At 41.7% G+C, this 24,115-nt stretch overlaps 2 protein-coding genes and 1 pseudogene across 5 annotated transcripts in view; 1 reads left to right on the forward strand and 2 right to left on the reverse strand.

Annotated features, from left to right (window-relative positions):
* Positions 1–24,115, forward strand: part of CLPTM1L (CLPTM1 like) — a 2,174,700-nt gene that overhangs the window by 1,561,226 nt on the left and 589,359 nt on the right. For all 4 annotated transcript variants that reach the window (XM_086965311.1, XM_086965312.1, XM_086965310.1 and 1 more), the window contains one exon: positions 593–627. In XM_086965311.1, coding sequence (XP_086821437.1) covers positions 593–627 — 35 coding nt within the window. The remainder of the gene's footprint in view (positions 1–592; positions 628–24,115) is intronic.
* LOC147722905 (endogenous retrovirus group PABLB member 1 Env polyprotein-like) lies at positions 2,547–4,058 on the reverse strand (annotated as a pseudogene).
* Positions 8,109–10,556, reverse strand: LOC147722906 (uncharacterized). The gene is given in 1 exon segment (XM_086966911.1): positions 8,109–10,556. A coding segment is annotated over 1 exon segment (2,448 nt).

Genomic DNA, 24,115 nt, shown 5'->3' on the forward strand with positions numbered 1-24,115 from the left:
TTGCTACCCACCTATACTTGTTTTATTGTGTTTTGTTTTATTGTATTTTGCACTGTATTTTCTTTCTCTCCCTACTCTTATGATATTGTTATAGATATTGTTTTGTCCTTCCTCACATCATATTGTAAAGCGCTCTGTTATCCCCCGGGATCTTGTTCGCGCTATAAAAAACTTTATCAACAACAATAAATATCAATTTAGTTCTGGGGAGCTTGTTGTATTTAATATGAGTGGTTTAATTTTGCAACTACAATAGAAACTGTTTTATGAACTAGAAGTGTTTTTTTATGTTACCTATGTATTGCAATATTTTTTTGTATACTTTGATGGTTTCTGGAGAACCAAATAAAGTATTCGCTACTACTACCCAAAGTAATGCAAACATTTTGTTTCTTGTCTCACCTCATATTCTTGAAAACAGAATAAGCTTTTCAAATTTGTGTATGTGTACTTGTGTGTATATTTCTTGCGTTTTACAGTTGAGAAAAATGCCCTATTATTTTTAAGGAGTTTATTTGTGATAGAAAACATGTTTTCTTTTGGCTTTAATTTATCAATGAAAAAACATCTCATTGCATCCTTTTCATTACAGCTGGTATTCCTGGTTGATCAACAGCTTTGTCAATGGTAAATATTTCCTGCAGTATATTTTTTCCATTTTAGTTCTTGTGGGAGTTTATTAGTGTGAAACATACAGATATTTGGTAGCCTTTTGCATTGTGATCTCACATTCTACAGTGTTACACACATTTAAACAAAAGACTATTTGGCTGTAAAACAGCCAATGGCAGAGACAACTTTGTGTTGGTAGCAGAAAAATAAGCAGGAAAGGAGAGTGGAACAACTGTATATACACAACAGGGAGGGGGAGGGTCCTAGGGAAAGTTTAATGACCTACCAATGCTACTGTCTCTACGTCAACAGTTAAACTAACAAAGAGTAGCAAGAAGTCAACAAAAGGCAAAAAAGGGGCAACTAACTATGTAAATGTGAAGGAGAGGCTTAGCTTATAATGTGTGCTAATAAAGTCACGCTTAGGGTATCCCTTCTTTGTAAAAAGATTCCCATCAGTCACCGACCGAATCCCCCCTTCATCATCTGGGATCCTTCACACCATGAAGGTAGAGTCGTATGCCTACAGCAGACTGGCAGATGTGAAAGCCTAGTCTAGCTTGTGGGACCCAGTGATTTAAGTGTAAAGTGGGGTATCCGAAGTTAACTGAAAAGCAGTGCAATAAATGTGAAATTAAGTGAGTGAATAAGTGAAATATAGATGATGGTAAAATTGGGTAGAGAAGGGGAAAGGAGAATTTAATATACTCCTCTTCAATCCCAAATTAATAAAAAGTGCGAAGTGGCATAAACAAATAACCACTACAAAGAATGGAAGGTCGACATGTTTCTGCAGACTGACTAGATCCAACAGGTATCTTGCTGCTTCCTCAGGACCATTAACGCTACTGCTAGTGAGAATATAAAAAGGTAAAATGCAGAGTGCTTGGTTTTATGTGAGATGGTGCTCTAGCATGAGCTGAGCCTGTCTGCAGCTTTCAGAACCATTATAGCTGTTCCAGGGTATTGCCATACCATATACTCTTAAGTTGAGGTACTGGGTTTTTCAGAACCGGTACTGATCCGGTAACCCAGCGGTGTCAGGGTAACACCCAAAGACCTCGAGTACTTTCCTGATTCAGACCACAGAAACACGAGTCTTCTAGGTGAAGTCAAGGATCAAATTTATTGGCTGCAACCAAGTAACAAGCGTCCTAGAAGTACAACAGCATGTATGTTCTCAGGAGACTTCTCAAATTTACAAAGCCTGGCTTCTCCTTTTATACAGTTTTTTAGGCTTCAGGCAAGCATTCTTAGGTTTACAGTGCAAACATTCTTGGATTTACAGTGAGCTGTTCACATATTTTCATTACAAAAGAAAAGCAGAGTCATGATGACAAGTACATATTTAGTGTGTCCAGTTCGTGATCAATTACCCGGCAAGGCCCAACATTTCCATCAGATATCAGTGTACCCTCAATAAAACCGGGCTCCTCCTCATCATAAAGCAAAAGAAGAGAAAAGAGCAGAGACAGGTTTGAGCAAGATTTGGGCGGGGGTGTGTGAGATGGGAACAGTGTATGGCCTGTTGTGCGTTGATGCTATCTCGTTTGGCCACTGGGAGAGAAACTGCCCAAACAGGTTTGGCCTGGGGCAGTGGCTTCAGCTTGGCCAGGTCACAGAGAAGTCAATTAAGGTGTATATGTCCTTTGATATCGAATTCAGCTGAAGTTACAAGCCTATGTGAAGGGCAACTCACAAAATGGCTGCCAAGCTTACAATGGAACCCAGGGTTCAAAAACGAAAATGACGATTTCGAGGTGAAATCATTACCCGATTATGACGAAAATGCTTGTGCATAGTGTACTAGCCATTATCGGTCTTTTGACACCAAAATCGTCATGCTACGACGAAGTTTGTTGCACGAGTCCAGAATTTTCAGAACTACAAACCCTCCTTTTGCCCTTACATAGGCAATTTAATCTAATCTCATGCTAATCTGAGTCCAGGTCTATATTCCTTAAGTCATTGAGATGTTGCTGTAACATCATTCTGGTACTTAGTTCGTCTTGTGACACAGGCTTCCTTACACATGATGTAGCACAGAGGCTACATATTGCAGGAGCACACTGCACGCACAGACAGAACAGGAAAAGAATGGCTAAGACCATCCCAATGACCATCAGAATTTTCCATCACCAGCCGGATATCAGTTCCCAGAACCACCCCAGCAAGGACCAGTCTCCTTTGTCCACATGAATGGACTCAGAGATCTTATGCAGTTGGGAGATGGCCTGGTATACTGTTGGAGCGTTGTCTGGAATAAAAATACAGCAACTCGATTGGATCAGTTTACATACCCCACCTCGGTCTGCAAGTATGACGTCTAAAGCGACCCTGTTCTGAAGGGTCATAAGACGGTCCGATTGGAGCTCAGCAGTCAAGTTACTAAGGGCACCAGCAGTTTCAATTACGGTGGATTCAACCACCCTTGCTAATTGCCTTATGTTTCTGCTGTTAACCATGGGCCCCCAAAACGGCAGAAAACCTTTTGCGAAATCTCCAAACTCCTGTTCCGCGGTGTCGTCTTTACTCACAACACCCCTAACTGTCCTTGTCCGATGGTAATCTGCCGCGGCCGTGTAGGTGGGAGGCAACAGGAACGAAACAAAACATGTGCCCGAAAAGTCAGGGGGCAACCATGTATAGGCTCTATCATGGCAGATGAAATAAGTACCCTTAGCTGCTAAAAACGAAGGGGAAGTCTGAGATGCAAAAACATACGTTTCAGTACAGACACTCTTCCCTAACTAAGCTCTGGGATTCTTGCCAGTACCTTGCAGACACAGATGACCCTGATGGGGTACAATCCAAATCGGGGAAGATCTCTTAGCTTGCTGTTTCTCACTCAGAGTAGCTCCATATCCGGTCACGTTCCATCCTATGTATACTAGTGTCTCATCTCTAGGGATAGTCTCATAGGAAATATCTTCCTTAATCATATCTACTATACCCTTAACTAGAGCACTATTCTTAGGATTGTCTGTTATAGAACGTAGGGGGTAGACTTCATGTGCATAAATGAACATTGTTCTGTATGCCCACACAGAGCCATTGTGGCTGAATGGCAGGACAAGGTAAGGGATGCCTTTATCCGTTGTGTGAGGCATGAGGCCACACACCCAGCAGTTAGTCGTGTTCATTACTAGTTGGTGTTGGTGCAAGAGCTGGATGAAGGAGTTATTGATAAACTCTAATCTCCTAGCTGACTCATGTTCAGGAAGGGGTTGAAAAGAATGTGAGGAAATAGTAGGAGGAGGTATGGGCGATGCAGTCGGTGCAAAGGTCACTTGTAAAGAAAACAGTACATATCCTATTAAAAACATCATTGCACTTAATAACAGGAAAATGCACAATAATAAAAAACATTTCTTTGTCATCAATCCACATATTCTTGTTTTAAAATTCACAGCTTTGGCAGGTCTCTCCATTTTGAAAAACTCCATCCTCTCTATGTCGCTGCCCGCGGTGGGAGATTGATTCTGCTAAGGAGTGCCTCTGTTCAGTCCAGGGTAACTCCCTTAGACCAACCAGAACTGTAGACCTAACCGTCTCCAGCTGCACTCCAAAGACTGTGGCAACCGCGACCCTAGCAGCGGAACCCGGATGGCGGTTCGAAAAAACAAAAATGAGCAAGTTTCTCAGGAGGGAGAGCTGCGCTTTCAAAAATAGTACTTAGGGGGAAAAAATGTTATTAGTCCAATTTTATTAGTTTGTATTTCTCGGCCTCAGATTATACCGTTGTTTTCCCGGTATTGTGTGGTCTTGAAACAAGGCTTCAGGTTCTGTTGTGTCCAATTGGGCTGATGATGGCACGGCTGGTTGCAAAATATTGTCACTCTCTCGTTCTGTAATTGTTCCTTTCACACGAGCATCACTGAAAGGGATGAACCTTGGCACAGATTCAGTCTCTGAGTCGGCGACACCCTCCTGGACCCACCGGTCATAGGGCAAGGGCCGGGGGATCCGTTTACAATGGATCCCGTGGATCCAGTTCTTCTTTCCCTCCACACGAACGGCTGATCTTGTGGAAAGAAGGACGAGGTGTGGGCCGGTCCACCTGGGCTGTTCGTTCTTTGTTCGCTGGAAGTTTTTCACCAACACCCAGGATCCAGGATCGATTTGATGGCCTGGAGCTTCAGAGACCGGAGGCAGAGAGTCATGGACCTGTTGGTGTAAAACACGCAATTTAGCCGTCAATTCATACAAATAGTCAAGCAAAACAGGGTGCTCTATTTCGCTAAATTTCGTGGGTCTGGGCACCCCCATATGTTGGCCGGATGGCCGAAAACTATTTCATAGGGACTAAGTTTTACCCTAGAATGCACTGTCATTCTGGTGGATAGGAGTGCTAAGGGCAGAGCGTCAGGCCATTTAAGACCAGTGCTCGCTTGGATTTTGGCCAATTTCAGTTTCAGGGTGCTATTGTAGCATTCTACTAATCCAGCTGATTGGGGGTGATTTGCAGCGTGGAATTTTTGTCTGATGCCTAGCCCTTCACACACTTTCTTCATCACTTGACCCACAAATTCACTCCCATTATCACTCCAGACCATTCTAGGCATTCCAAACCTAGGGAAAAACTCTTTCACAAGGGCTTTCGCTGTGGACAAAGCGGTGTTGTCCTTAAGGGGATATGCTTCTACCCATCTGGAGAAGGCACAGATAACAACGAGTACGTATTTTAAATTGTTGCACCTCTCCATGTGTATGAAATCTAGCTGCAAAACCTCAAACGGATACGTAGGAGGTGCAAAATGACCAGCTGGAGTTGGGGTTCCCTTACCAGGATTGTGTTTCAGACATACCATGCAATTTTTAACCACATTCTCTGCACATTTAGGAATGCCAGCATTCTGCCATACTGGTGCCAACAACTTGCAAATCCCTTTCACGCTGATATGAGCCATTCCATGAGCCATTGTAACCACTGCAAGCACGTACGCATCGGATAGCAACCATCTCTGATGCTCTGACAATTCAACCCAACAACCATTTGCATCCATTCTACCCGTACTTTCTCTCCACATGTTCAACTCTTTCTCTGTAGCCTTAGACTGTATCGATTTCACACTCTCTATCGTGTCCTCACACATTCCAATGTCACCAACCCATCTTGCAGGACCTGCAACATACATTCGGCTCATTACATTCCTGGCAGTTTCTTTTGCAACTTCATCAGCAAATGCATTCCCACGTCCAACATCATCAGTCACCTTCTTGTGGGCACTACATTTTACAATCGCAACCTGTAGAGGTAAGGTCAGTGATTCAAGAAGCTCATTCACCAACTGACCATGCTGGATCTTTGCTCCATGCGAAGTCAGAAAACCACGTTCACGCCACAGACGTCCAAAACTGTGAGCCACACCGAACGCATACTGACTGTCAGTGTACACATTCACTTTCATTCCTTTTGACAACACACACGCTCTTGTAAGTGCAATCAATTCTGCTGCTTGAGCGGAGTTATGTGGGATACGTGCAGTTTCAACGACAGTATGCAAAGTGGTGACAGCATATGCTGCAGTCGTGTCACCATTCGGAAGCTTGAAGCACGAACCATCCACCCATAAGGTACCATCACATTCAGAAAGAGGAGTATTTTGGAGGTCTATTCTCCCTTTTGTTTCTTCCTCTGTTCTAAGAAAACAATCATGCTGATCTTCAGCATTCTCTGTCTCAACTGGAACTGGCAACAATGTGGCGGGGTTAAGTGTGCTGCATCTTTTGATGTGCACATGACTCGCTAACAAAGTTAGTTCGTAACCAGACAATCGAGCGCTAGTTAAGTGCTGTGTCTTGGTTCTGTTTAACAACGTGTCCACTGCATGTGGAACCATGACCACTAACGTGTTATTCATCACTAACCCAGCAGACTGTCGAATAGAAACAGCTGCTGCTGCTGCTGCTCTCAAACAACTTGGCAATGCTTTAGCTACAGGATCCAAAGTCGACGAAAAATATGCACACGGGCGCTGCTTGTCTCCAAACAATTGTGTCAACACTGATAATGCACAACCTTCTTGCTCATGGACATACAATGTAAAGGACTTACTGTAGTTGGGGGTACCCAGCACAGGAGCCGAACATAATGCTGTGCGCAATTCAGAAAAACTTTTCTGACACTCTTCAGACCAAGGCACGGGATTGGGTGTATCTTTACATGTTAATGCCACCAATGGTTTGGCCAGTAAAGAAAAATTGGGAATCCACTGTCTACAGTACGATGTAATACCCAAGAAAGCACGCACTTCTCTCTGTGTTTTTGGCACACTTAGTTTTGCTATTGCCTGGATTCTTTCTGGGGTCAGTTTCCTTCCCTCCTTCGATAAGAGATGACCTAAGTAGGTCACTTCTTGTCGACAATATTGTAATTTAGACAGGGACACTTTGTGATGCAGATCACACAAATGACGCAACAATGAAAACGTGGCTTCTTTACATATTTCCTCAGAATCTGCAGCTACAAGTAAATCATCAACATACTGAATGAGGGTAGCGCCGTCAGGTAACACAATCGTGTCAAGCTGTGTTTTTAGAGCTTGACTATATATTGATGGACTTTCACAGTAGCCCTGGGAAGCGCGTTTAAAGCGGAAGCTTCGTCCTCCTAAACAGAAGCCAAAAATATCCCTGCTTTCCTCAGCAATTGGGATGCTGAAGAAAGCATTCTTCAAGTCAATCACTGAAAACCAGGTAGCAGAGGCTGGGATCATAGTCAACAGGGCAGTAATGTCAGGAACAACTGGAAATTGTGGCACAAATATTTTATTTACCTCTCTAAGATCAATCACAAATCTGTACACAGGTGGCTGAGAGTGATCAGTTCGTTTTAAAACAGGCAGAACAGGACTATTGCAAACGTTGCCTCTTGTCTCTTCAATCACATCTTTTTCAATCAAATCATAAATGATCGCTAACAACGCTCTTTCACCTTCACTGGAGATCTTATATTGGGGAATGCGCGGCATTCTAACATTGGCTTTCAATGTCACAATATATGGTGGTATTTCCAAGAGACCCACATCTTTAGGACCAGTAGCCCAAAGAATATCAGGTAGAGACAGCAATTCTGTCGGAATTCTATCCCTTGACAAATACATTGGAGAAACCACTTTCTTACCTAGTGTGAGTTGTACTCCTGAAGGAGAACAGTACAAAGTCGCATACAATCTTTTTAACAGGTCCAATCCCAACAAGTTTTCACCACAACCTGTTGTCAAAATAAGGGGTGCTTCGAATTCACAAGGACCAACAGACAGGGACATAGGACATGAAATCGGGTTCCTAACCGGGGCGCCAGAAAAACCTACAGAAACATTCATTTCGCCAGACAAAGGTGCGCCAGGGAGTTTTGAGTGCATCATAGAACTCTTTGTAGCACCAGTATCCAACAGAAAAGGTTCTGACACACCTGATGTAATCACCTCAACGTATGGTCCACTCTGATCTACTGGAACTGAAACAACTCCCTCTCTTTGTCCATGGCTGTCCTAGCAATCATTACCTTCCATATATTAATCTTCTGCATAGTAATCATCAGCGTAGTACTGAGCTGTCCTACCAGATGCATTATTCTGCTGATCAAACTTATTCATAGAATTTTGAGGTGGAAAGGAGCGTGCATTCTGATGGACGTTTCCACGTCCTCTACCTCTAGGTGTTTGCTGAACACCTCTACCTCTTGTGTTTGACACACCATTTGCGCGTTGTAACAGGATAGGGCAACTATACTTAAAGTGGCCCTCTTCCTTGCAATATGAACACTGATTGGGGCCCACAGGAACGCGTGGCTGAGTATACTCTACTCTTGGCTTTTGAAACTGTGGAGGTTGCTGGTAATCATTCTGATAGTTATTCTGACCGCCATTATTCTGGCCACGACCACCACGTGGCGGGTATGCTTGCTGTAACAGGACCTTTGTTTTCAACTCTTTAGTTTTCTTTTCTGCTCTTTCTTTCTCATCTTTGTCTCTATTTTCATAATACTGTGCAGTAGCCAATATCTGTGCTGAAGAAGAAACTGCCCATGAACTCTCTGAATCCTTCAACTTTTTACACAATTCTGGAAGCAGATTGTGCACAAATTTATCGACAAACAGTCGCTGACCACCTTCTGTGCTCATATCTTGACCACTGTGGTCAACAAACGTTTCTTCAAACCTGGTGAAGAAATCAGACACCGTTTCATCTTTCTTCTGCTTACATGCAGACAACTTATCCCAATTTACACGCAATTCGGGCATTAAAGTCTTCATATACGTAATAATCCTACCGGGAAGTTCTGCTACTAAGGGCTCAGGTTTAGCACCACCAACTTGTCTAGCATCAGCAGCAGTAATATTCACCCATGTGTCGCCTAACTCTTGATCATGATCCGTATGACGAATCTTTCCCCATAAAGGCTTCGGAACAACGTTCCCAAACAACATGTCTACGTCAGCTAAATTCATGATACAGGAGCCTGCAGTCTGTGATAACTCCTTGTAATATCCTGCAGGATTTTTACGGGGATCAGGCAATGTCTGTTTAAGGGCCAAGACTTCAGCTCGCTTCCATGGGACATGTACCCACACAGGCTGAAAGTGTGGCTGGACAGGTGGGTTAGCATTCGCGTCCCCATCTCTCCAAACTGGGGGAACCTCTCTCATGGGATATTGTCTACCCTTCTTCTTGACAGAGGAATCGGAATCAAACAACGATTTGGAAACACCTTCAGTCCTAAATGATGATAACGTTGCAACTGCTTTCCTAACATCTGAACCCACAATTGTGCCCTTTGAAAATTCGAATCGTACATGATTCAATTCAGGCGGATTAAAGTCCAAATCATTTTCCTCTAGATCTTCGCATAGAAAAACACACATTTTCTCAAAAACGTACCTCTGCTTTGATACTTCCCACTGATGGAAGACATCCATAACAGATTCTAGATCATATATTGTCGGGTTAGTCACCCATCTATGTGCCAAACGATCCAATATCTCTTTCTGCCTAGAATCAGGCAGGTGGCTACGTAACTCTTTGTGCTCAGGGGCATGAGTCGGGCTTGCGGCTCCAAAGAAAGGATATACAATACTAGAAACAGTGCTTGCCACTCTCTGGCGGACAGACGGAGAAGTCGAGGAAAAGACAAGTGGGAAGGCAGGGTGAGATGAGGCAGATGCAGAGGCAGTGTCAGGAGAAGTACCAGGAGTGGTAGTCGATACAGTAGTTAGAGTTGTAGGAAGTATAGGAAGAGCAGATGTAAAAGCCGGTGACCCTTGAGAAGGCTGCACCGGAGGAATAGGAGCCAGCTGGAGAGTAGCTGGTGGGTGCTGTGGGGGAACAGGAGGCATAACAACCACGGGTTGCACAACTAAAGGTTGTGGAGGTGCTGTAGCATTTTGTGCATAGGGGGGTGGTGAATTTAACAAATGCGACATTAGGGGATCTTTTTCAAGCTCTTTTGCTGCGTCTTGCTGAAGAGGCGGCAAAACTGGATAACATTTATCTATTACCATTTTACGTTGCCTGTGCAACTGCTCACTCATCTGTTCTTCTTTATTGTCTTTGTACTGCATAGCAGCTTGTATTACAGAGATACCCCTTTCTCTCTTATCTTTCTTTGCTAATTTAATTTCCTTTTGTTTGGCTTCCTTACGCCATAGGCGGAAAGAGTCAAACATTGCCGGCCGGGCTTTCTTCTTAAAAAGTTTAACTTCGAGATTATCTAGGATTTCAGTATCAAAGCTACCATATTGGGGCCATTTTAAAACACCATCCTTGCGGGTGTATTTGATCCACACTTCATTGTATGTGATGGGGCCTACTCCATGTTTCACATATAGTTCATAGGTTGGAGTTCCAATCGGAGGAACCGGACACGAGTCCTCCAGTCGGGAGTCCCTATTATTACAACCAAGACAAAACAAATTTCCAAGTCTGCTAAGACCAGGCATCTTCGCTCTCTAGTCTAGCTTCAAACTTCAAAGGATTATCGATTACGATTTTCTCGTGAATACACGAGTCCTTCGGCTTTGGCGCTTGCAAGTTCCAAATCAAAGCGGTCCCAAGGGGACACCAAACAAACTAAGGACTGGGAGACGCTCCACTTATACTTAACTGAAATATCGATGACGTCACCAGAAGACTCGTCTATTGTTCCGCTCTACCAAACATCAAGGGTCCAAATCAGGGCGATAGTCAGGGCAGCAGTCCTTCGTAGCCGCCGGGATGCGGGGAACCTCGCAGCAAAGACCTTCGGAACCACGTCGACATACAGGGGTCGCTGAAGTGGCTGGCCGTCCTCTGGAATTTTCACATGAAGCTCCTCACGAACCTCTGGCTTGGACCGGTACCGCTGATATCGCGCCACGTTGGGCGCCAACTGAGGTACTGGGTTTTTCAGAACCGGTACTGATCCGGTAACCCAGCGGTGTCAGGGTAACGCCCAAAGACCTCGAGTACTTTCCTGATTCAGACCACAGAAACACGAGTCTTCTAGGTGAAGTCAAGGATCAAATTTATTGGCTGCAACCAAGTAACAAGCGTCCTAGAAGTACAACAGCATGTATGTTCTCAGGAGACTGCTCAAATTTACAAAGCCTGGCTTCTCCTTTTATACAGTTTTTTAGGCTTCAGGCAAGCATTCTTAGGTTTACAGTGCAAACATTCTTGGATTTACAGTGAGCTGTTCACATATTTTCATTATAAAAGAAAAGCAGAGTCATGATGACAAGTACATATTTAGTGTGTCCAGTTCGTGATCAATTACCCGGCAAGGCCCAACATTTCCATCAGATATCAGTGTACCCTCAATAAAACCGGGCTCCTCCTCATCATAAAGCAAAAGAAGAGAAAAGAGCAGAGACAGGTGTGAGCAAGATTTGGGCGGGGGTGTGTGCGATGGGAACAGTTTATGGCCTGTTGTGCGTTGATGCTATCTCGTTTGGCCACTGGGAGAGAAACTGCCCAAACAGGTTTGGCCTGGGGCAGTGGCTTCAGCTTGGCCAGGTCACAGAGAAGTTAATTAAGGTGTATGTGTCCTTTGATATCGAATTCAGCTGAAGTTACAAGCCTATGTGAAGGGCAACTCACAAAATGGCTGCCAAGCTTAAAATGGAACCCAGGGTTCAAAAACGAAAATGACGATTTCGAGGTGAAATCATTACCCGATTATGACGAAAATGCTTGTGCATAGTGTACTAGCCATTATCGGTCTTTTGACACCAAAATCGTCATGCTACGACGAAGTTTGTTGCACGAGTCCAGAATTTTCAGAACTACAAAGTGCATTATAATCCTCGCGGTTATTGCTAACTTTGGTTTGGCTTTATCAAAACATGTCGTGTAAGGTGTCATACTAGAGGGAGAAGACATGTTACTTTACTTAAACGCGGTTAAAACTCACCAGAGCCTCAGCATCACAAAATGGATGCTGCTGCCATAGACACAAGTCTGGCCTCCTGCTGCTGACCGAAACTTGGCAGGAGAGGCTTGGACAAAAGGTTTCCTGTCACAGGGAGGTGCTAGCACCACCCCAGACAGGAGATAGTGGATTGAGGCAGGGAGGGCTGAGTGAAACTAGACACTGCCTGAGGCGCACAAGGTGTCCCACTCATAGCCCAGTTCAAACCGGTGCTGGGGCACTCCAGCCCCAGCTCTGGCGCAAAACTGGACAAAGGGAAAGGGGTGTAACCACCCCCTTCCTGGGTCCCACCCATAGGAGGGACCTAGCAGGTAATCCAGCCCCTTGATTTGGAATAAAGGTAGGAGCTGTGTCCATAGACTTTAGATAATCCTGACTGAAACTTTGATACGAAACTCTGGACCCTTCGACATCCTACTCGACGTAGAAGACTGAAGAATCTCCCTTGTGGTCAAGGAGTGACCACTCTGTGCAAGCAGGCACCATCAAGCGCTCAACGTTTTGCTTTGTTGCAGCTCCCGCCGGAGCTCGAGCGACAGAGATCGACAAGAACCGGATTCCCAGACATCCAACAGCCCGATCCACAGCCACAGCAAAGCTGAGACCTGTGGAGGCGACGTGAGACGTGGGACCGGCCATCTCTGGAAAGCCTGCGAAGTGCTTCCCGTGCAGCTCCCGAGGCACCCTTGAAGCTGTGCATTGGGGACTGAGAAGCCTCAGCCCGAGCAGCTTTTGCACCGAAGATCACCTCTCCACACTCACCGAGTGCTGCGTGGGCCCTTTTGCATTTTCCTGCTCGACGCGTCTGTCCGGTCACTTGCCCGTTGGCTAGTGGCCTCTGTGGTGACGAACCTTCGAATTTACACCGCTGGTCTGGTTGCTCCAGACTAGCCCTTGCTCCCATGAAAAGGAGCAGCCCATCAGACCTTGCTGGTCTGATCCAGAAGCCATCTTCGAAACTTGCGTGGGTTGCATTTGCCAAGGCCTGTTGACTCCAATCCAGAAGCCGACACCACCGACAGCAAGAGCCTTCTTAGGACAGTCCGTGTCCGACTCCTGGTCATCGTCGATGCCCCTGGGTCCACGTGGCAGCGGAGACAAGCTTCTCGACAACTACCTGATTGCGCCCGACATCGCCTGGTTCCTTCCTGGTTCCTTCCTGGTCACTGGCTAGTGACCCAGACTCTTTCCCCTCTGCTTTCAGGTACTCTACATCTTCGATCCTCCCTTGGATCCAACCGGACTCTTCTCTCCTGGCCGCCTGCAGCATCCTCACCCCCAGGCTCCATAGAACTCCACGAAGAAACCCAACGCACTTTGACACCTATGCACCCGCTTCCTGTGGGTGAGTTAACCCGAGTACTCCGGTGCTCCTGTAGATTTATAGATTTAAACTTTATTGTTCAGTTAATTAAAACCATAACAATTTAGAAGATAAAACACATCCATTATATAAATAAATGCTTTGTTTTGTTTTGTAAAATACGTTAAAATTAGTAATAAAACGTCTATTATAAGGCAAAAGGTAAAACTCAAAGATTTCCGGTGCTCCTGTAGTGATTTACACCTCTAGTGTCCTAGTTTTAAGTGGCTAAGTTCTAGTCCAGTCGGAAGACTTCCAAATCTGCAACTTTGTAACTTTTACGCGCCATTGACTTGCATTGGTGCACGCGTGTGCATTTAGACACTGCACCCGCATCCTGTGGGCCGCTCCCGTCCTAACTTCTGTTAGTCCAGTGTAGCCCCAGCGATTCTCAAGGCCCTAGGCCTTACCATTGTTTGTGACGTGGTTCTTATACCACTATTTTAGTATATGGTTTTAGGGGCCACCAGGGCCTATCCATATTTGTGCAACTTTTGTATGTTATATGAAGTTCTTTGTTTAACGCTTGTGCTTCTGTGCTCATAAAGAGTACAGGGGATTATTCTAGTAATAAATACATATATTTTATAATATATAACTTGTGTGGTGTCCTTTCATTTGGTATTAAAAGGATTGCATATGGTAAAACAGCTGGCTTCACATGCCCTCTTGAGTTAAGCCTAAGACTGCTTATGTCCATGCTTACCCCTAGGATAGCTTGTCTATAAGACTGACTTACAACCAATCACCATAAGGGTTGTTTGGACTGGTACAAGGTGCTCACTAGAATAGTGAACATCATACACCAGGCCAACTTCTCACAATATATACATATATATATATATATATATATATATATATATATATATATATATATATATATATATATATATATATATATATATATATATATATTCAATGAAAAAACCATAGGTTATAGACCATATATAGTTAGGAATTCGCATTTACAAAACCTTATTTTACTCGCATAAAACCATTGAAATTCCATATATAGTTAGTTGCGCTAACTATATATCGCGCACCCGCAATCCACTGCTGATGATGTCACATATTACATCATTCATGACATGGTCAGTGACATCACTGATGACATCACTGATGACATCTCAAATGACATCACTGATGACATCACTGATGACATCTCATTTGACATTACTGATCACATCACTGATGATATCATTCATGTGATAATACGATGAACCTCTTCAGACTCTAATATAACCTTAGATACAATCAGTGTAAACAGACACTCACAGACTGTCACTCATCCATGGAGTTACTCACACACCTAGTCAGTCATGCAAAGAATCAATCACACCTCCATTTCCTCAACTATACAGTTATACAAACTTTACTTATTCAAACATATACTAACACATATTTACTCTCTTATACAATCCCTGATACAAGTTCACAATGATCCATACAGCCACTCACACATTCACTGGCTCTTATGCACAGTTATTTATATATGTCAACTCTCACATGTACTGTGTTTTACATATGTACTTACTTTGACATGTAGCACTGAGATATCCATTCACTCACCAATACACTCATGCACACAGTCAACCGCCCATACAGCTGTTACCACATGCACTTTTGAAACCATACCTCTAGTGAATCAACTGCTCACACATCTATGCACAGAGTCATACACCTCCCAGCCACCCACACACACACTCAGTCTCCCATACAAATACTAAGGTAACCAATCAATAACCCATATAGTTACTCATATAGCTACTTATCAACACATGCAACAGTTTACAGAACAACAGACATAATGATGCACAAATTAAGACAGTTTAGTCACTAACCCATGCACTCAGTGAGACACATTTAATCACTCACTCATACAGTCAGTCATGCACCTACTAAATCCTTCATCCAGACACTTATACATCCACTCATTCTTCAATATGTAAGACATATTTTAACTTCACAGAAACATACAGTCACTGGATGTTGTCATCAGTGATGTCATTTGAGATGTCATCAGTGATGTCATCAGTGATGTCACTGACCATGTCATGAATGATGTAATATGTGACATCATCAGCAGTGGATTGCGGGTGCGCGATATATAGTTAGCGCAACTAACTATATATGGAATTTCAATGGTTTTATGCGAGTAAAATAAGGTTTTGTAAATGCGAATTCCTAACTATATATGGTCTATAACCTATGGTTTTTTCATTGAATTTCAATGGTTTTTTAAATGCAAATTTCTAACTATATATGGTCTATAACCTATGGTTTTTTCAGTGAATTTCATTGGTTTTTTAAAAGCTAACATCTGTAGCTGTAAAATGTATTATTCTTTAAATCCCAAAATATATTTAGATGTTTATTGATAATTTTTTTTTTAATATTTTTTTTCTTCGCTTCTAGTTCGCGAACCGGGAAGCTTTCCGTTAGCTCATCTTGATGCCGCGATCTAGTCCGCGAACCGGTCAACGTTACGTTAGCGGAACAGTGACGCGCCGCGGAAGCGCGACGTATCACGTTATCGCGTAATGCGTCTAATGACGCGCCGCGTTAGCGCTCCCGGAAGTGCTCCGGACCGCGAACCGGAAGCGATCTGGGACGCGGCGCGCGCCGCGTAACGTAAGCGGAACAGGTCATGTGACTTGTTTATCAAACTTCTCATTGGTTCATTTCACTTTTGGTTTCCAAATGATGTATGACTAGGTCATGTGACCTAAAAATAACACTTTTCATTGGCTCAGAACTTTTGTTTTCCCCAAATCAAGTAAACCCCTCCTTATTTCCTCACTCTGACTTTCATCTTGGTGAGAGAAAGACCATTTATCTGAAGATCCACAATGGCTTCCATTGTTGCTGCAGCTGGTGCACCCCCACCACCACCTCCACCTCCCCATAAGAAGAGAGGACCACCCAGTCAAATTATGACTAACAGAGAGGAGGAAGATGAGGAAGAAGAAGAAGAGGAGAGAGAGGGACAACAATTTGTTGATGAGTTGCCCCGGGTTTCTAAACGAAAAACCAGTTTCATCTGGCAGTTTTTCACCATCCCTCCTGGAACCAAGAAAGTGAATGCAAAATATGCCACCTGCCTCATCTGTGACCACAGATTGTCGAGAGGCACAGAAAAGAAGTACAGTATGGGGAACTATACAATGCACCGTCACATGAGCAGGTGGCATCCCTTGAACTACAGCCGGGCTGAGTTAAGGGATCTTGTAGACAATCCGACGGCAACTCCTGTGGCAAGATCTACATCCACATTGTCTTTGACGGGAAGAGAGGCACAAGAGACTGTGCCAAACATCCAACGTAACTTCCAGCACATGAAGGTGTCTTGTATTTACTGTGGTGCTATGCTGTCATATGGCAACATGAGTGTCAACCTCATGAACATTGCATATGAAAATCATAAGTGCCCTAATGCACCCAAAAAGTAATTTTCTTTTTTTTTGCTCCAGTTGAGCCGTTTTGAAAGCCTGTTTTTTGTTGTCTCCCCTCCTTAAAAAACACAAAAAAAACATAAAACAGTTCTAAAAATACAAAAAAATCAAAAAATGTTCAAAAAATTACAAAAAAAACATAAAACAACAAAAACAAAAAAAAACAGTTCTTTTCAGAACTACCTCCCCTTTCAAACAAAATTGCTAGAATGTTTATCACTCTGGCAAGCTCTATTTCTTTTGGTTCGCTTCAAGTTCGCTGACCGGTTCGCGAACTTTAAGCGAACTAAAAAAAATATTTTTTTAAAAAAAAAGAAGAGTTAGTATAAGGGAAGTAAACAGAGAATAATGTAAAAAGAAAGACAGCTAGAGAGAGTAAATGAGAGATACTGTCAATGACATCATCAGCAGTGCATTGCGGGTAAAAAGAGTGGAAAACATTTACCTTATAATTCTTGTTACCTTTTTTAAATATTTTTTCATACTTTCAATCTGTAAAACAAAGAACAAACATTTCAAAAAATATTAAAACATGTATTTAAAAATTAGAAAAGACAAGGGAAAAGGTTCAAAAACAAACAGTTTTTCAACAACTTTGACATTTACAGAAGTCTCTGCTTCTCTACGTTCCCTACACAATCCTAAAGATATATATTCGAAAGAAACTGTATCTTGATATTGCTGAACTGAGGCCTATTTTGAAACATGATGTTTTTCTTGCACTGCTAATGTCTCACAATAGTGATGCAATAGCAGCGCAAAAAAGATGTAAAGTCATAATAAAATTGTGTCTAACATTGTAAATGATTGTTTTAGGATGCAAATAAGATGTGTGCTTTCAAGAGCTTTCTTTGAGGTGAGGCCTCTTTTTTTTATAAAAAAAAAACACTACCCAGAAGTACAGCACTCTAAGCATTAAAATTGATATTTACAGAACTCACCTTACCCATATGTACCACACATTTCTAAATGTATATCATAAGGACAAAAAGCATAACATTAATTATACATGTTAAATGGTTTATTTTTGCTGTTCTCAGAATGTATCAAATTTCACTTAAATCAGTGACTTGAAGGTATTCATCATGTAACAGCGGGGAAAAAAAAACACAATCAAAATGACTGTGTTTAAAAAACCCATACAACCTAAGAAATCTGATTTCAAAACTTCTTAAAATTAACTTACTTTCAATGACGTCGAAGGATCTCCTATAAACAGCATCCACTCTGTTGTGCTTTAAATATTTTCAGCCCGCCACTTTCTGAAAGAAAACCTCCATCGATACGTGAAATATGTTACATAGAAAAAAAACTTCTCTCATTATATCACATGTTTCCACTAGGCCAAATCATGTTGCCGCGATTCGCAAATCTTGTAATTCTTCCAATCAAATCCCGACATTTTCTATTTTCGCAACTTTCAAAAATAAAATATTTGAGATTATTTTCACAATCCTGGACTACTAATATCTTACTCTTCTTTGTCAGTCATGTTCTCCTTTTCCTATGACACTGATACTGCTTACTATGAAGCAGACTTACTTGCATTAGGTTTATATAGTTGAATTTTTAATCGAGACAGCATTGCAGACTTACATTCCCTCTACTTAAAATTTTGGTTTTAAAAACACCAGGTAAGAATTTTTAAGGTCAAACGGCAATTTTTTTTTGAACGTTACAACAGAATCATTACAGAATGACCAGCCGTTTCCAGACTTTAAGTAAGCTGTATAATGTCCTGATGTTGTTGATGGACCATCGTGATAGATAATTGCTACAGTAACAAAAGTCCTCCCTGATATTGACAGCTGAGAAGCCACAAAATTTTTTATTAAAGTTGACAATTTTGTTCCATCAGGCCTACATCGTTGCATCATTAAAATGACATACTGGCCATATCTACGTATAAATAATGTTGACATCATATCACATTTACATTGGCTACACTCCATGTTGTGATCCGCTGCATTTACTAGCTTATTAAAGGAGACTGATTTACTGTCTGGCAAAGTTAAATATATAAATCTTTCTGAGTCTACACTAGTAGTACTTGATACCATACAGTTCTCGCAGTCATGCTGCCATTGATAAGAAAGCCCAAACAGGTGATCTACATCTACACCCTCAACTTGCAATATATCAAGCATATACATTAAAAACTCCTGACAATCTTGCTGATTATTTTCAGAGAAGTCTGTTTGACCTGAACATTCATCTAACAGATAACGAACTTCAGACACACTTTCTACTTTTGTTCGATCACTGCTACATTTCTCGAAAACAGAATTCAACAAACAGCATAAAATTTGTTCAGAATTCAACAGAATCTGTTCTTTTAAACTCTCTAGTGAAAAGAGAACATTAACCACTACATTTGCATAGCAGTTGACACCAGAACTGTTTTCAAATTGAAAACCGACAACATCTTCAACAGAATCCACTTTCTTTCTGCTAACAATTTTCGGTTCATTGACTTTTAGTCTTTTTGCAACAACCTCCCTACTATTACTGCTATTTCTACGTTTGCGGCCTACCACACGTTTCTCAAACAAAGGATATTGAGGCAAATGTGGCGCATACTCTCTTCTTAACCTATTGTATTCCTTAACACAATCTAGATCCGCACAAATGTTTGTGACATCACAGTCAATCAAGTACAATCCCGATAAAGTTCTAACTCGTGACAATGCCACATATGCCATACCCTCCTTGAACACAGAACTGCCAATATTCACCAATGCACAGTCTACACTTAAACCTTGCGATTTATGGATTGTCACCGCATATGCCAAGCAAACAGGAAACTGTTTACGGCGAACATATAAATCTTTAACAAGCAAAAACCTAGCAGAACAACGACCAATTTGCTGTACTTCCTCAATGCCATCAAATTTAATTTTTAAAAATTCTATTCCATCTCTATTTCTGTATTTCTCAAAATCAACAACATTACCCATTGATCCATTTACCAGACCTCTTTCTACATGTAAATTCCTTCTCAAAATAATTCGGCAATTTAAACACACATTCAAAGTCTTTTCAAAACCCGCTGTTTTAGATATAGTCTTCTCTAATGAATCCAATTTTGATTTCAAATTGTCTGACAAAATAATTGTTGATCCCATATGCTCTAATTTGTCGATAGCTTCAAGTTTCACAATCTCTTGCTTTTCTAAATTCAACATTTTGTTGTTGAAGATGGCACATTCTGCAAGAGTTGGCATGAGACATATCCCGGATTTCTTCTCAGTAATTTTCTGAAAAATATTCTCAGGCACAATATCTTGTTTGGGATACAAATTTGACAGTAACCGTGCATTTAAAGCTTCTTTCCCATGCTCGGTCACTTTTCCAATTCTAATATCTTGTAGAATATTCTTGTAATCTTCATCCTTTGCCTGACGCATATTTTGATGCAGTTCTGCATAATTGAAGTTTAACCATATATTGACGTTGCCAATGCTCCCTAGGCACTTCCTGGTATCTTCATGCGTGAGTATTTTGAACACAGGTTGACCTTTTACTGGTGTCAGCTGTAGAAGATCTCCGAAAACAATAATGTGTTTCCCACCAAATAAGACATCATATTCAGTTTTAAGTACTTCTTGCATTCTCAAATGCACAAAGGCAAGCATGACATTGGAAACCATGCTTACTTCGTCAATGATAAGTAGTTTCATTTTCCTCAAAACTCTTGAAACTTCACAGCAAGCATCTCCAGATAACTTGTTGTATTGTAATTTGTTGTCATGCTCCACCGGCAGCATCAATAGACGATGCAAAGTAATACCTTTAATATTATGTGCTGCCAGTCCAGTAGGAGCGGTGACAACACAAGACAGCGATGACTCAGTCCTTTCCTGCAAATAACAAGAGATTGCTTTAATGAGGAAACTTTTTCCAGTTCCCGCTTCTCCACTCACGTACAGTCGGACAGGCTTCAACGACGTACACGAGCACTCTTTCTTCTCATGACTTAATCCGTGCTCAATTTCCTTGGTAACTTCATCATATATTTTCCTCTGCTCAACGTTGAGTTGTTTTTCCAAGTCTTGTAAGTTAACTGAATCCTCCTGAGCATGTGCCATGGCTCTTTCTACTTCATTCATAGCAGTGGCAGCTTCATTTTCGATAATAGGTCCTCCAAGTGGATCTTGACTCAATGAAACAGAACTCTGACTGTCCTGAGAACTGTCTCTGGCAATCTCGGCTGCAATCGTTGCTTCCTGCTCAATTTCCAAAGTTAGCATTTCTTGATATTTAGAAAAAGCAGGACATTCTATGGACTCCTTGGCTGCATTGAAAGAGTCTTCGTAACAGAGGAAATCTCCAAGCAGTTCCTCTTCTGCACGCCAAGGCTTGAAAAGTTGCAAAAGTGCTAAATAGAAAAACTCCTTTTTTTCTGGAGATTCGCCACTTAATTTTCGATGGTTTACTAATTGGCATTTTCTTTGCTTGACCAGGCATCCCTCACTTCCAATTACAGCATACACTCCTTTCTCAATATCTTCTTTGATGTTCCTCTTGAATATATAATTTTGGAGAACCTCATATAGACAAATATTCTCAAGGTGACTGCTTCGATTTGGATAATATGTATCCAACATGTTGGTCTTCAAAATGTCGGTACTGTTTGGTTCCTTTTCTGCCAAATACTCAATTTCCCGAACAGGTTTAAGAACTCGATTTCGCGTTGCAGCAAGACCAAGACTCGCCCAAACGAGACTCCTGGATTTGGCATAGAGACTTGCTGAAGACAATCGATCAGAACATTCGTAAGCTCCGATTTCTCGATGCGACAACATCTTCAGACTGAAACTGTACAACTTCTTGCTGAGGCTCTTTTCATGGGAAATGTCCTCCCACATATCCTTCAGTTCGGTCTTTTCTTTTTTGGTGATGTAAGATGTCACATACCGAGCCACAGCCATACAGTTGTCAGCCACAAACTGTATATCCATGTTGGCATTCCACATGGACAAAATCACTGGGTTGTAGTCATTGATGTACTTGGACTCTTCGTTCCTTTTCAAATTGTATGTATTCTTGGGTGATTTCCTCGTCACATTATGTCGCAGCGAAGACATCAAACTGTTCACTCTTCCTTTAGAAATCACCGGTCGTGGAAAGTTGAAACGACATTTGGTGTAGAACTTGTCCTTGTTTCTGAATTTACGACGACAGTACTTTCCACAACGATGGCTTTGGAAACGTAGAACTTGTTCTCTTAGACTTTTCTTCTCCGTTGCGTTTGGAACAGCACACGTAGAATACTGTTCGATGAAATTCATCACTAAGTCATCCGGATCTGTTCCAAATTTAGGTGCATCCTTGATCCACAGCAACATATGTATATGAGGGGCACCTCTTGCTTGGTACTCCTTTCTCCAGAAGAAATCCAACACCTCTCCAAGAGGTGGATTCTTTTTATTTGTGATGAAAGACATCATAGCTTCAAATCTATGATTGAAGTACCTGCATACATTCACAGGATCCAAAGAACACAGTTCTCCAGGTGTCTTGAATTCAATGTTTTCAATATTTCCATTTGCCTCTCGTAGAAATTCAAGTAAGTCATCCCAGCCATACTCGGCACAGCTCAGAGTGAGGAACCATGTCGGAGTTCCTAAGTTCCTCAGCATACATTTTAAGTCACCATGACGACGGTACCAGTACTCATTAGTACCACGCTGACACGCCATGAGATTAATTAAGTGAGAATCCAAAATACTGTCTTGGACATTGACTTTATGCATAAAGTCACTTGCCGAGATGTTTCGCATCTGTATACCACTTTTTAAGATGTGGTTCACTGCATATGACAGTCCAGACAGATCGCTTTCAAACAGGAGATGAAACAAATAGGGAATGCATTGCCGAAACCTAGGATCTTCTGCATACAATCGTAAAGTCCGGTATTCAGACGCAGGAATTTCACGAGGTCGCTCATCATATCTTCCTCCTTGACCTGTGGGAAATAGCTGTGGGAAACACCGAGCTTCCAAACTTTCCTCCCAAACACTAATGGGACTCCCTTTGGCTTGTTTCATTTGAAACAACTCAATAGCATTCCCCATCACTTCCTTGGAATGCAAAGGATGAACACTATAATGTTCATATATTTCTTCACTTTTAGAGGCCTCTACTTTCTCAATTTGGCCAGCACACAAATCGCTATCCTCTTCATCACTTACTTCCTCTTCTGCAACATATACATTCTTATAGTACTTATTATTTTTCTTCAAATACACTGTTGCCTTTTTGACTTTCCTAACATCCACTAAATCTTGCCATATTTTCTTATTCTTTGTCGGAACCCCATTAACCAAGATAACCAGAGGTTCCTCTTCCACTTTTTCTATTCCAATTGTGTTAATGTTTTTGTTCAAATCTAGAGGCAAATAAACAACTCTTCCCTTTAATCCTCTCTGTAAATCTGCTGGAGGCAATTTCCCTGTCTTTGGCTCCATTCTTACAATAGCCTGAAAGGGATGGATACTTTGAATCAAAATAGATTCATAAGTATTTAAATCCTTCAATTCAGAAGGAATCTCAACCAATTCCAGATTATTATGAACTGCCCTAGCAGGCATCTGGTTTTGGTTTAATTTATTACAACAATAAGTACACACACGTTGATCCGATCCCAAATCAAAATAATTTTCTACCATCAAGTATGTGGCTAAATCCTTCCATTCACTATTATTTTCCCTTTCACTTTTTGCATATAAATCCACTACCTTAGTCTGATTCTTATAATAAGTGCGTCGACAACATACACAAGTGAAATTAGGCCTCTCACTTGATTTCATCTGAAACGTGGCAATTTCCTTCTGAAAATTATCTGTACTGGAAACCTGTACATTATCTTCCACATTACCCTCTACTTCAGGGTCAATTTGAACATTCTCATCTTTACTACCAAAGTAACAAAACTCAATTTCTTCACAAAGATTCTTCACATCTATTTCAGAACCATGCAAAAGAGCAGCACATAACTGTTTAAGCATAATTGCTGGACTCTTAGCATAATACAACATTCTCACTAATTTTCTCACTTTATTATGATGCACTGCTAGCATCCTGAAATGATGAAAAACACTCTGGCATACTCTCCTGGAAAGACAAGCCAGTGAATGACCACGCAAACCTGTCATTTGTCTCACTCTGCAAGGATCTAAATCTTGCAACAACTTCATTTTCTGCTTCAAACTTTTCTTATTAAATGTCCGTATAAAATCACATAGCAAATTGATGGAAACCTGTCGCACACTG

Source organism: Lissotriton vulgaris, chromosome 4_1, assembly GCF_964263255.1.
Source record: "Lissotriton vulgaris chromosome 4_1, aLisVul1.2, whole genome shotgun sequence".
Taxonomy (NCBI): Eukaryota; Metazoa; Chordata; class Amphibia; order Caudata; family Salamandridae; genus Lissotriton; species Lissotriton vulgaris.